Below are 14586 nucleotides of genomic sequence, written 5' to 3'. Positions count from 1 at the left end.
AGTTGGACCAATCAAAAAATTACGCTCATACCACTAGCTATACAACACGTCCCAAGGCGACATGACTGGATACTCTACTGCTCATAATCGTAAGTCAGTCCCATGTTCCATGGGATTCCCTACCTACATGGGACTGACATGGGATTATAAGCAGTCTAATGATATGGAAAAACTCACTTACGTCTAGTATCTGAACCGCACACCGAAAATTAAGTGCCAGATTCACCAATAACCAGAGCTGCAAATATTCAACAAGTAGTTTTGAACTTGAAGGAGGAACAAATCTCAAATCATGCCCTACAGCTGAACTGTTGAATCATTTTCCATTCATTTTCAATTTCATTGACCCTGTGAATATCACTCTACTGGGGTATCGGCTAGGTTTTTCAAGTAAAACTACTCTGAACATACTTCTTGCTTTTCGTGTAAGCTTGAAAACGCATAACATGCCAACATTTGACCTAAACTGGCCTCAACAGAGCACATGACAACTTTGGTTGGTGAATGAAAAAGCATCAACTTGAAATGAAGACGTACGGTTTGGTCATGAATCCCACCAACTTGAAAGTGAATGATTAAGGAAGGCTTTGATTTTGAATCGCAGTTGGGGTTGAATTGAACTAGAAGTTGAATTTGAAAATGAAAATTTGCACCTCTGCCAATACCACACGCGAATATGCGAATGGACACTCGGTTGTAAAATAGAATTTATACACGCGAAAAACGCTCGAGACCTTCGCGATGATACACGCGCTTGCGAAATCTCTGCGCCCGCACATGTCTGAACCGTACAATGAATATCACATTCAGAATCACGGCCCGCTGCAATTGACCTTAAACTATGTTTTAGTGGGTGACATTACCCGTCTCGTCTGCAGTTGTAGTGAGTGATTCTAAAGGAGAGCCCTTCGATAATCTTGCTCCAATACGACAACTCTCGAAAAAAACGAATACGATGTTAAGTAGCTTTCCAGCTGTATTAGGGACATGACCATTATTTGACTCCACCGTTATGCGAAGAAACACGCTCACTGTGTCAGAGCTCCGCTTGACACAGTCAGGACCCATGATACTCCGTCAGCAATTGAGATGTTTTAGTCCTGCGAATCATTCAGTCCTCGAAAAGAAATTCTTTAAAAAGTTTTGCTTGGATGACTGTTAAAACAATTTTTTTGGGGTGTTTGGGTTGCTTATCTATCCTTCCGGCCGTCATATCGTATAGTAGATACACTTAATATGTGTATCTACAAATGCGTTATGATACCTGGTGCAGAAAGTGCACTAATTACCTGGCAATTCTTTCATTTTATTGTCTGCTCAGGAAATCATTTTCCGTACCCAAATATCACATGTGACGCCAGTGATAAATGTAGAAAACCACGAGGATGGTGGAAGAGCAGTGGAAACAAGCCCAAGTGCTTCCTAGCTGGTACCAAAATGATAACCAAAGGGAAAGTAAGGGTTATGTTCAGGGTCTGGAAGGAGAGCATTTCGCATTTATTTACTTTTTTTTGTTTTGTCTTTTCATTTGTTTCTCTTATTACATATTGTTTGCTACTCGGTGCAAGAGAACGTGGCGGCCAAGGAAACGGAAAGCCAATAGCCCAAACAGATCAGGAACAGGAAGGAGGACTACGAACAAGGAAACAAACAACAGATGAGAAATCGTTTACTTATTTATTATAACTACGCTACTAATCACAATTATTTTGTTTTTATTTCGCTTTTCTTGTTTCGTTTCAGCAAACCAAAATATATACGGACTAGCACATACGAACAGTTAGGCTTTGTAGGTTCTCATCTTGACAGAGTCTAGATGGGCGGATGAACGTCTGCCAGGGTGTGATCTGAGAAATGACAATGACACTGTACGAGATGGCGCTGGGCATGTGGCCTTCGACTGGCATGGTCCATTCTCATTGATTCGGAAGTCTTCTTGGCTGGTTGGTAGATATGTGCTTCTACTTGCAAGTTGATCAATTCGCTTGGGTGGGGGACATGTGGATCCTACTAGTTGTCGACTCTTTTGATCGTGAGTATGAGGCTAGTTCAGGAAAGGAGTGCAGGACTGGCACCTAAGAGATAGTTAATTATTCAGGACTTGTTCTTATGATTATTAAACTCGAATAAGCACACGTGCTCTCAGAAATGATAAGCAACCCTTTCGGTTCGGTGTGGTCTATTCGAGTCGAACCAGGTGGACATTCGGTTCGAACAAACTTTATGGGGAATAGTGGATACATATTTCTTGCCCCTTTATTGGCAGAGATTCTTTTTGCGAAATCCTAAAATACTTTCACTGATATAGCTACTCAGGATAATAATAATAGAAAAATTAAGGGTTTGCCTGGTCCATAATGTAATGAATACGTATATCGACTAGACCAGGGATAATCGAGTTATGTTATAAGATAGAGAAGAAACAGCACAGTTGCAGGAAAAGTATTCGCCAGTTAGGACTAACACTGCCAGTATGTTTACCGTTTCAATCAATAGTCGATTGATCCGCTTCGGACCTAGGAGACAAAAAGGAATTAGGAAGAGACAGAAGCGGATTCAATGCGAAATTTGCCAATATGACGTTGACCCCAAGGCGATGGTAAGATGATTTTCCATAGGATGACAGACTAGATGACACGACGTTACACGCTCTAAACTTATGCCAAATAGTTTGTATGTATGTATGAATGTAAGCCCGTATGTGTGCCTGTATGCATGGATGTGCATAGGAGCAATGTATCCCTGAGCAACATGGAAGGATAGCCTCTGAACCGCCAAAACGCTCATGGGAAGCCGGGTGCGCGGTCGTAGGTGTGACCATAAAGCACTGCATACACTGTCAAGTGCAACGGTGAGACGGTAGGTGTACAGTTAATGCACATGGGTTGCAGAAATAGGTTGTTGAGACAGCCTGATTGCACCCTGATAAATAACAATAACAATGACTGTTAAAACAATTTTTTTATTGTTGGAAGTTCGGTCCTTTTCAATTGTTACGCCTAATCTTGAAAAAATGTATGATTTTTATTGAACCATTACTACAGATTTCAAATATTATTCCTTTGCTTTCCAGCTTATCCCATTGGAGATGAGCTTCTCTCGGTTAAACTGCTAGGCATGATAACCAAATTCTGCAGTGGCTTTGCTCCACACTTTCCGATGAAGAAAGTGCTGTTGCTACTGTGGAAAGTCTCCCTCGTTTCTCTGGGTGGAATGGAAACGCTGAAACAGCTGAAAGGTAACTATACGATTCCCAAAGCAAAAGTTCGGATAAGCTCCATTACATGAATCCTAACTTCTACCAACAGATCAGTACCGCGAGGCGGCCGATCTCCCCCAGAACAAGGAGGACACACTTGAAGTGTCAAAAGTTATGCGCGCCAGTTCGCCCCCAATCACGGCACCATCCAACGAAGACAATCAGAACCCAAAGCGGAGCAAGCCTTTCCGAAGAGTATGTACGAACACTAGTATGTTGCAAGAGGTAGTAAAGCTTTCTTGAGTATTATTTTTTCTTCCTCTTTTAAATACCCACTTTTTTCGATATTACAAACCAAAAAAGATTTTTTCCAAATTTTTCTTACATTTTTTTCCAATAAAAATCTGCTCACAATTTTTTCAAATTAAAAATCAGTTTTTCTAAGTCCATCATTGCAAGTTGTTTTCACAATGAAACCGTAACAGAAAAATAAAGAAGTCAAACAACAGTCCGAAGAATAGCGCGAACAAAGCAGAAACGATCGAGAGCGATCGTACAAACGAACGAAAAACAACAGCGGCAGCGAACAGAAAATATCTCAGCCTATTGCTTCTTAAATCGAATGATGATTGGTTGATTGATTCAGCAATTTTGTTCGCTACATGATTTATTACTTTTTTCTTGTATTATTATTTCTTCTTTTCTGATAACCACTCACCATTATACACACTCAGGAGAGCCGTTTTGCTACCTTTTTTACTTAGCAGTAAAGCCCAACTGAACGAAACCGGAATGTAATCTCATCTAGTGTAGTTTGCTGTTCTTATTATGGTGTCGTATTCTCATCATCATTGTCAATCGAAAACATCGCTATTTGTTATGATGATCTGTGTGCCATAATACAAAGTTCTTGTAGCTCTCAAGTAGTTTGGTTAATAATTAACTGGTTGGTACATTCTATTAGCTAATTCGTTCTTTACATATATCTATTGCAGTCATTGTTCAACATTCGTTCCTTTTCTGAGCTGCACTCATTTTCTATTCGAAGTACTAGCACATTACTCTATTTTCTACTTTCTAATGCATTTATGTATTGTTTTTTCGTTCGTTATGTTATGATCCTGGTTAAAGAAAATCATAGAACACAGCTTATCCTTTAGTTGCGTTTGCTGTTCACTGTTGGTGGATGTATTGTCTATAGTTTAAGACTGTTACCTAATCCAAATAGTCTCCAACCACTAAAATGCCAAGCATCACATAGTAATAAGAAACTGACTCAGACCTGGTCAATAGTTTCTTAGAACCGACACGTAGCACAATTGCATACGGCTACATAAACTGATTAGCTGGGCGTTTGATGTATGCTTATTACATAATAGTTGTTAAACGTATTTTACGAAAGCATCAGTAAGATTGTTAGATGCAGTAACATCTCTTTGGTATTATTCTTTAACGAAAATATTTCATAATCAATTACTTATTGAACGACCAGCATAAGTTTGTTCGAAACGCATGTGTACAAAAAATTTGTCGTTCCTTCATATGTAAAAAGCAGCTTCCTTGCCATTAAACCCCATCAAACATAACACACAACCATAGGTGTTAATGCTGCACACTCACACCAAAACACAGTCACTGCTTGTGTTCGACACCATCTTTAGAAAATAACTGGTTGCCTATATTCATGATTGCTGCATTGAACATAATAATTGTTACATACGTTTACAAAGAATATTATTCGTTCTCTCGATATGTTAATGGAAAACAAATACCCCGCCGCTTGTTACTAATATTCTCTCGATTCCATACGAACCATCGTCTCGGATTCGACTCACAGAGTCTCATCAAGCAAAGCTCTCTGGACGAGCAAGAGCAGATCGGGCTAGAAATGGAAGCACCGTCCACCGAGGCCGAAGAAGAGCTATCCGAATACTTTCGCCAGTACGAAGATCCTATCAACAGTGCACCCAACATGGAAATGCCCATCGAGAGCAATGGAGGTTTGTTCTGATATCATGCAACCATACACAAGGTGTGAGGTCGTAATTTTTGTTGAATTTCAGATGAAAGCACTCCACCAGCGGACACCCAAGAACCAATGGAACAACTGACAAATAAACTGCCGTGGGCTCCCAAGATTCGGCGGAAGGACATTGACATCTTCTTGAATACCTCTAGAAGTAAATTCATTGGGTACATTCTCAAAGATGACCAACAAACTTTAGCCGGACTGCCACAGCCCATACAGGAAGGATTTTTTACTTTAAAAAAGGTAGGCCCGTCGCAGAAAACTGTTGAAAACAACGCCTTTCTAACGACCATTCCAATTCTAGCATATGTACACAAGTCTAGCCGATGTGCAAATCAAAAAAGAGGAAGATATAACTCGTAACCCAATATCTACATCCGAAGGCGAAATTCCACAGACGCCCACGGAAACACTCTACCAGGCAATACTCCCGAATCTTCCGCAGTACATGATTTCACTGTTGAAGATATTACTCGCAGCGGCACCCACTTCCAAGGCAAAAACCGAAAGCATTAACATTATGGCCGATGTGCTGCCGGAGGATATGCCGTAAGTTTTATTTAACAAGCCTCCTTGCCCTCCTAAAGTTTTATTTTACCTGTTGTCAGACCTTTTTTAGAAGATGAACATAACGCTTATGGGGTTACTCGAGAAATGCAGTTGATTCTTTTTTGTACATAGAAGACGAACAGGAAATAGGAATAATTGAGAACCTATCAAATGTGAGCAGTGTGCTATCGCTTGTTACACTTTGAAGCACTCAAATCTGCCAAAGGAGTTATTTATCCCACGCTCGTTTTCCGGTTTGCGTCTGGTACAGTAAATACGAGGAGTTTTGAAAAGAAGAAACATTACACATCTCATCACAAATATTCACTTCAGGCTAAGATTTTGGGATAACCGGGAACTGCAGGTCTTCGGACACAATGGGTGAACCCCATATGGCATAATGGACGTTTGGCATAACGGGTTTGGCATAAAGACGTTTGGCATAATGGACATTTGGCATAATGCTTATTGAAAGGTAGGGACGTTTGGCATAATGGACGTTTGGCATAATGGACATTTGGCATAATACCCATTGGGGGTTAAGGGACATTTGGCATAACGGACGTTTGGCATAATGGACATTTGGCATAATATCTATTGGGGGGTAAAGGGACATTTGGCATAATACTTATTGGGGAGTGGATCCAAAATTATCATAATCAACTTTTGTCATATATACGATGTTTTATTTCGTAATTTGGAATCAACTCAAAAAAATATTTTTCATATTGTATGAATTACGCAATCTATAAGTATTTAGATGTATCATTGCAAAAAACGACTGAATATAGGCACATTTACACACATTATTCTTAATGGGTTAAAAGGGTCCTTTGGATTACGTGGTGTAAATTCAGCAGGTTATTTCGCTTCGATAACTTGAATAAAGAGTAACGTGTACACTACTACAGCAGAATACAGATGTATAATTATGTTATTTGTAAAGAAGGCTGTATCGCTATGCTTTTCATATAATATTTAATTACTATTATGCACAGAATTGTGATGCACCCTACTTTACATTATATATGGGACATTCCACATAAAATTTATCACCCAAATTTTTTTTACCATTTTTTTCGATTTGGCTGTCTAAAATATTTGACACGTATTTTTTTCTTTCAAGTAGTAGTAATTTGCTTTATTTTTTTAAAATACTTTTATTCAATCGCCAATTCTGTAATAACTGAAGAAAATATTAAAAATTGTTGAAAACATGAAATGTGTGCTTTTCTCAGTTTTCGAATGAAGTTTATTAAAAATAATGATACTGCTTATTTAATGTAAAATATTGAAAAGTTGGATATGACTTTTTTCTCCAAACATTTTTCTTAACACGAAGCATACCGCCACACACTTCGCTCACACACGGGTTTGGCTATAAGAGTTTCTACACGTCAGCGCGTGCGAAGCGCGTGGAGGAACCTTTCGTGTGCGCAATATGTATACTATTCTGTGTATATTAATAAATAAATAGTATATGAAAAGTATAGTGATTCGCCCTTCTTTACAAAGAACGCAATTATACTTCTGTATTCTACTGTAGTGCTGTACAATGTACAGTGTACATGTTACTCGTTATACAAGTTATCGAATTACGGAAATTTCCCTTGCTAAATTTACATCACGTAATCCAAAAAACCCTTTTAACCTATTAAAAATATGTTCAAATGTGCCTATCTCTAATCATTTTTTCTTTGCGATCCATCTAACTACTTACAGATTGCGTGATTCATATAATATGAAAAATATTTTTTCTGTTGATAACAAAACAAGTAACAAAATAAAACATCATATATATGATGAAAGTTGATCATGATAATTTTGGATTCACTCCCCAATAAGTATTATGCCAAATGTCCATTATGCCAAATGTCCCTTTATCCCCCAATAGGTATTATGCCAAATGTCCATTATGCCAAACGTCCGTTATGCCAAATGTCCCTACCTCTCAATAAGCATTATGCCAAATGTCCATTATGCCAAACGTCTTTATGCCAAACCCGTTATGCCAAACGTCCATTATGCCATATGGGGTACACCCGGACACAATTATTATCACCTACAACAATACCAGCAGACATTCCAGTAGAAAAGCGAGCTTAATTTGCATTCAAACTCCGGTCGAATGTGATCCATCTGCGATCACAAGACATGACCTAAGCTTGTGAGGAACCATCGCAGCTTTATTGTGTATGCATGGAAAATACTGCGAATCATTCATTGTGGCAGGTGAAGCTCGACGATTAAAGAAAATACAATACGATAAAGGAACATTAACTTTCCTGTGAAAATAAGCAATTGATTCATATGACGAAGCTTGTCAGAACTGGTATCTTTCGAGACCCACTGAATGGAACACAGTCAATACGTTTACACCGCACATGTATACGTTTCGATTGTAGTAGGCGCTGAAAATTTTAATACAATGATAAGTACATTCGAAATTAGTGCAATCCAAAACAAGCTCGTATGATACCTATAATCCTGAAAAGGAAAACTAGTTGGGACGAAAGGATTAGAAGTGAGGAAGTTTACGGCAACAGTTACAATGTTGAGGTTCTATGTGTGGTAACCCGGCATGACAAAACACGCGAAGGCTTGGTTATACTGTTGTGTAACCTGTAAATCCCACACCTAAGGAACGAAAGTAACTTTTGATGACGAGTTGCTTAGCGCTAGAGATCGGGAATCAAAATTACAAGCGAAGAAACGAAAGGAAGATACGTGGAGTTCGCCAGTGCCGAATCTAACCTGGATATATGGTTACCATTGAGGTACAGGTTCACTCAAAAGTACATTGATCAACGTTGGTTGGTTGGTTGGTTGTTTATTAAAGGCTTTAACATAATTTATCATTTGCGGTATAAGATAATAAGGAGTAGTATAATTTTATATTACATTGCATTGTAAACTTCGTTGGCCATAAACGAAAGGTCTAGTTGTGTTACGTTGTGAGCACTGATGCCACAAGTATTTAGTTTTTCGAGGAGACATCCCAGCCGAGAAAATGTACTAGTCCAAGGTTATCTGATTCGAACGCATCACGTAGGGCCATATAAATGGTAATTATTTCACTCCTTACACCCTACCAGCAGATCGCCAACTGCCAACTGGGAGACTCTGCCAGTAGAAGCTAACGAGAGGGTTCGATTCAATCACATTTATGTCGATCTACATGCCTCCAGATAGAAACAGATTCGCTGAACTTCGGGACAAAATTTCACAGCTTTTTCACACAGTTATAGAAAGTCTACCAGGCGCAATATTTATGGGAGGCGACTTGGAAGCACATCACAAAAGCTGTGCTCACGCCTCCACACAGTGCCCAAAGAGAATTCATTTGAATAGCTTGATCGAGAAGTCGAAACTTGCCCTACTCAACGACGAAAGCTCAACATGCCTAACGACGCACGAACGAAACAATTCGGTGGTGGACATACCGATAGCCACACCAGAAATAGTTGTAAAAACAGATTGGACAGTTTTAGAGCACGAATTTGGCAGAATACATCTATCCATAATAGTAAAAAGAAGCGAGATCCCAATAGTATCCATAGGAACCAAAACAAGTAAACACGAAAAAAGTGATAGAATTGATAAACCAGATGCAACTACAATTCATCTACGACCCACTGAAAATACAGAACATCTTTGACGAGTGCATAGGAAAAGTGAGAAATACCTGAAAAAACGGTGGACAGAAAAAATTAACGAAGCCTACCAAGGGGAAAAGAAAAATTCTTAAAGAATACAATAGGGAAAACACACTGTTGAAATGCCTCATGATGCAGAAAGCGAGGACAGTGGCAAAATAAAAAGCGCGTAGACTAAGCCTCGAGGAAGGGAGGACCTTCTTGCAGCACTACTATCAGGGCAAAATGAGGTGGGCCCCAAAAATCAAAACAGAAGCACGTGCGAACATGAACGACCACGAAATGGCACTCTCAGACACTGTTCCATGATACATAGACGAAATAGAAGACTTGACATTACACATTTCGAGACAAACAGGCGCGAAATTGAGTGCTTACTGGTTTACTTAGCAGAGAGTCGCCACTTTGTCCGATTTTGCAAATTTAGTATCGTGGGACGGACCGAGATCCCCTAAGCTATAAGCTGCACTCCTATCAGCCCGCTAAAAAATAATAAGCAGAGTTTTCGTCACAGAGGAAATCCCTGAAAAATGAACGATAACCGACGTCAGACCAATCCAAAAACCACAAAAAGACCCAAACCATCCAGTGTTGAAACCTTACTGATGAATGGAAATCTCAACCTCGCGGGGATAAAGGACCGACTAGCAGAAATCGCCGAAATTCAACGTAGCATCCCAAAACTCCTTCGGTTTCAGCAAGAACTACTCAGAAATAAAGTGAAGGAGGCCCAAGAGGGATAAAAAATAGGCCATCTTAGCATGTCCCAAGGTTTTGATTCAGTCGAGCTCCGAGCTCTGCTAACCAACTTGAAATTCTTAAGATCTTGTTCTGGCTACACATACCTGCATCGCGGAGTCATGAAACTAAGCACAAATGATAGCAGCGTCGAAATGGAGATTAGTGAAAGACTTCCACGAGGCTACCCGCGCTCACCGATCCGATTCAATCTCTACACCACAAACCACTATAATCCTGCACGACATTATGGAGGAATCAGTAGCGTCTGCCTCAAATGGCACGTTCCCCATGTTGATCGGAGATTTGTGGCTTGCCAAGAATCGTCTTTTCATCATTTCCTGATAGGAAGGATTGGTAAGGTTAGGGGTAAGGAAAATAACGACACAGAACAATTAAAACAGAGCGTTCTGCACCCCGGAGGGATGCTGAACGATAAGCAGATGCTATAATAGTACGAGTTAAACTGCCAACCCCAGGAGGGATTCAGAATTTTTATTTAAGCAGTTAGCGGATATATCAACACCCGTGAGGATCACCTAACAGATAACAGAACGACAACACCTCCGAAGAGATATTGTCATTCAAGTACGGCTAAAACTTTATCACACTGGGTTAGGAACAATAGCATATCCTTCAGTTTTAGCTCTCTATGTATGGAGAACCAAAAATCCGGATACGTAATTGCATTGCTACAGGGCAGTTGCATATCAAATGATATTATGTTCCGTAATCGGATTCACAAAGATCACATGAATAATACTCATCGCGCTGAATAATAGCCATGTGATAATTGAGTTTGCAATGTCCAGTCAATGCCCTGACTAGAATATTGCAGTTGTGCTTGGAAAAATACAACAAATTCTTTGACATTTTCGGACTCAAATCCGACAGAAAAGTCTTTGTTTGAACGCAAGCTATGCCAATGGTTGGCATGTTCGAATTCAGTCCAAGAGCGAATCTTGTCCAACTTATCGACAGTGGTAAAACTAGTTCTGGATTAACGAAGTCAGTCCCAGCGCCAGCTCTAGCCAATTCGTCCGCCTATTCATTTCCAGTAATACCGGAATGACCGGGTACCCATAGAAGGTAGATAGCATTTGAAATGCTAAGTTCTTCGATTTGGGTTCGACATGCGATTACTAATTTTGATCTCGAATTTGCCGAACTAAGTGCATTCAGGGCAGCCTGGCTGTCAGAGCAAAAATAGATTCTTTTACCACAAATTTCCTGTTGAAGTACTGATTGTACGCCACACAGAATCGCAAAGATTTCTACTTGGAATATGGTACAGTATCTACCAAGCGAATGAGATTGGTTTAATCTCATTTCATGGTAATAGACACCAGCACTGGCTCAGCCCTTCAACAAAGAACCGTCAGTATAACAAACAGACAGCCAGACAGCCATTCCTCGCGAAGAGGAATTCTCACATTGGAAGTTCTAAAAAGAAAACTACATCACTGGGAGCAAGTGTATACTCATCCCAAGTAACCATTTGAGGCTACAGTCTTGTGTGGCTAGTTGCACGATCTATTGGGTTACTGTTCCAGAGCCCAGTAACCTTTAACGGTGTGCACAAGAAAGTGCTTCTTGTTTCAGAAACACATTTCGCGGTTTTATGTTCAAGAGTGCCTCTAGAGTAGCAGCAGGTGTTGTAGAGAACGCACCAGTCATCGCACAGAGGAGTAACTAGAACAAAATCTTGGCCAAAAACCAAAATAATTTTTTTCGATTTTTTGTTTCGTTATATTTTCTTTACATACCTAAGAACCTACTGTATAACGTGGCAAAATTAGGAGTATATCAAAAATTGTTAAAGAATTTTTGCATGTATGCCCAATGGTGATATTTTAAGGGATGTTTTAATGGTTTTTGTAATATATTCAGCAAAATCGCTTTCTAGTGATGATGACTTTATTAAATAAGACAATATTATTACAATCGTAGTTCAACACAGCCGTTTAACTTCAGCTTAAAACTAACTAAAAAAGTAGACTTGCTGTGTATTGCACCAACTTTAAAAAATACCTTTTTTAAACATTTTATTCCAAATTTTAACGATAAAAAGTTACATTATACGGCTAGATCCGGCAAAGTTGCTGAAGCAGTATTACAAAACAAGATTTCAGCTATACAAAAAATATTCGAACTCTTCCGATCTTGTCCGATCCACCAATCCCAAGCGATTTGAAAATATTGAAATTTTTACTAATTTAAGGTACGCCGAAATGTTGTAGGGCCAAATATTATGTTTGCCAAAATGTATCTCTATGAAAATATGCACAGGCGTCCCTTTTCTTCTCCCTTTCAAACTGATCAAATGTTTATGCAACTGGAAAAACAAATGTATTCACAAAGATCACCTAGAAATTACTAGTATTCGAAAGGATATAGAAAAATGGCCTCTGCACTGGTAGGTGGGTAGATGCCAAATTGTCCCAAAAACTAGTAATTGTCTATTTTTAGTTCATATTAAGGCATAATAACAACAATTGCAGCAGCAATTAATTCTGGCCAGGATTCGACCCCAATTACTCCTCTGTGCATCGCCCAGCCTTTGAAGATGGTTCAACTTTGATTGGATTGTCATGACCTCCTTTCTGCCACCAAACAAGGCACCCATATGCCAGTATTGGTCCAACAATTGTTGTGTAGATGCACTGAATGTACTTGGATTTAAGTCCCTAAGTTTTGCCGAAAGCGCGCCTACATTGGCCGAAGGCCATGATCCTGAAATCCATGAGCGCTGTCCAATTAAGTTTTGAGTCAAGAAGTACCCCAACGTACTTAACTTGATCTGCGATAATAATTTCAGAGTCAAAGAACTGCAATGGACGAGCTCCGGTTGATGTTTTATTTGGATTAACTGATAGTCCAACATGAAGACATCCAAGCTCTTTAATTTTCCTCAACAAGTCATCGGCAACAATATTCCATGGAAGAGGTGACAGCACACCACCTTGAGGACATCCACAGACACTCAGTTTCCTTATCTCTACTTGTCTCAATGATGCGCACAGATGTCGGTTGCTGAGCGTTGCGTGCATCCAGTTCGTGATATATGAAGGTACCCCATGATCTCGTGCTGCTTCCAAAATAGATTCGAAAGACCTCCAGCTCCCGGTCCAGATAGGATTCTCAACGTGGCACTGATGACTGCGATCGTGGCGTTTGCGGACATGTTCAGGATAGTCCTACAGAAATGCGTGAACGATGGCCATTTCCCGAATAGATGGAAGATCCAGAAGCTGGTGTTGTTGCCAAAATTAGGAACCACTAGGAAAGCCAGCATCGTATCGGCCTATATGTCTGCTGGATACTCTTTGTAAGTTCCTGGAAAGGGTCATGCTCAATAGGATGACGACCTACGCTGAAAGTGAGAACGGACTATCGCAGAGGCAGTTCGGGATATCGACGGTTGACGCCATCCGCACAGTCGTCGCGAGCGCGGAGAAACCATTGAAGCAAAAAAAGGGGTAATCTCGCTACTGCGCCGTGGTAACGAGAAACGTAAAGAACGCGTTCAACAGTGCGAGCTGGGGCCTATCACCGTAGCGCTGCACAGAATGCGGGTTCCGGACTATCTGTGTAAGATTCTGAAAAGTTACTTCCAGAACCGAGAATTGGTCCACGAAACGAATGGCGCTAGTACCTCAGGGCTCCATACTCGGCCCAACGCTTTGGAATATAGTGTACAACGGAGTGTTAACACACAAAGAACAACATGCAACACGAGGTCGAATTTAATAACACCAGAATCAAGATCCCCGTGCATATGGAAAACGACATGGTGGACGTGCGTATCCATGATTTGGCCCCGCGCACGAAGGAAGATTACATCAAACGAATCATGTCGCAATATTGGGAAGTAGAATCTATTACGAATGACACCTGGAGAATTTTTTTAACCGGCATTTCCAACGGCGCACAGTGGCGGATTTGCCTAAAAACCTGGCCAAAAGTCGAAAATAGCATGGTAGTACTTTAGGTTCTAGTACATATTTTGTCCTTCAGATGGTGCTGCCGCATGCTATTTTAAGTGAAACGCTCCAAAATTTCCATATTTGAGGTTTTGGCACATCCAAACAGTTTAAACCATCGCGTTTTTCTCATATTTTTATCGAGCGCTCGAAATATCAGTATTTTTCAAGTGCAGCTGGATTTTGATAAAAGTGCCGGTTTCGAATGTAGAATAATGGAAAGTTATGCTGACGGTATGTACTTTATTTATATGTATTGATATCAAAAGATATTATTTTGTTTGTTTATAGAAAATGACAATAACTTTCCCGCTTTTGTAGCAGACGGTTTCAACACATTTTTGTTGAATTATTGAAATACTTTTTTTGTCCACGTATGTTCACTATGTTTCAAGGCAATTTATGTTCCTTGAACGATTCTCCATTTGGAAC

The 14586-nt window shown here is 39.9% G+C and overlaps 1 protein-coding gene across 2 annotated transcripts in view; it reads left to right on the top strand.

Annotated features, from left to right (window-relative positions):
• LOC131682712 (striatin-interacting protein 1) overlaps positions 1–14586 on the top strand; it is a 37311-nt gene that overhangs the window by 17231 nt on the left and 5494 nt on the right. Inside the window, exons 5-9 of one of the 2 annotated variants that reach the window (XM_058964403.1) lie at positions 3074–3238; positions 3309–3454; positions 5037–5199; positions 5263–5471; positions 5533–5777. In XM_058964403.1, coding sequence (XP_058820386.1) covers positions 3074–3238; positions 3309–3454; positions 5037–5199; positions 5263–5471; positions 5533–5777 — 928 coding nt within the window. Of the gene's footprint in view, positions 1–3073; positions 3239–3308; positions 3485–5036; positions 5200–5262; positions 5472–5532; positions 5778–14586 lie in introns of both variants that reach the window. The other variant, XM_058964402.1, reaches the window with a different exon arrangement.

This window comes from Topomyia yanbarensis, chromosome 2 (assembly GCF_030247195.1).
Source record: "Topomyia yanbarensis strain Yona2022 chromosome 2, ASM3024719v1, whole genome shotgun sequence".
Taxonomy (NCBI): domain Eukaryota; kingdom Metazoa; phylum Arthropoda; class Insecta; order Diptera; family Culicidae; genus Topomyia; species Topomyia yanbarensis.
This window is presented reverse-complemented; position numbering and strand designations above follow the sequence as displayed.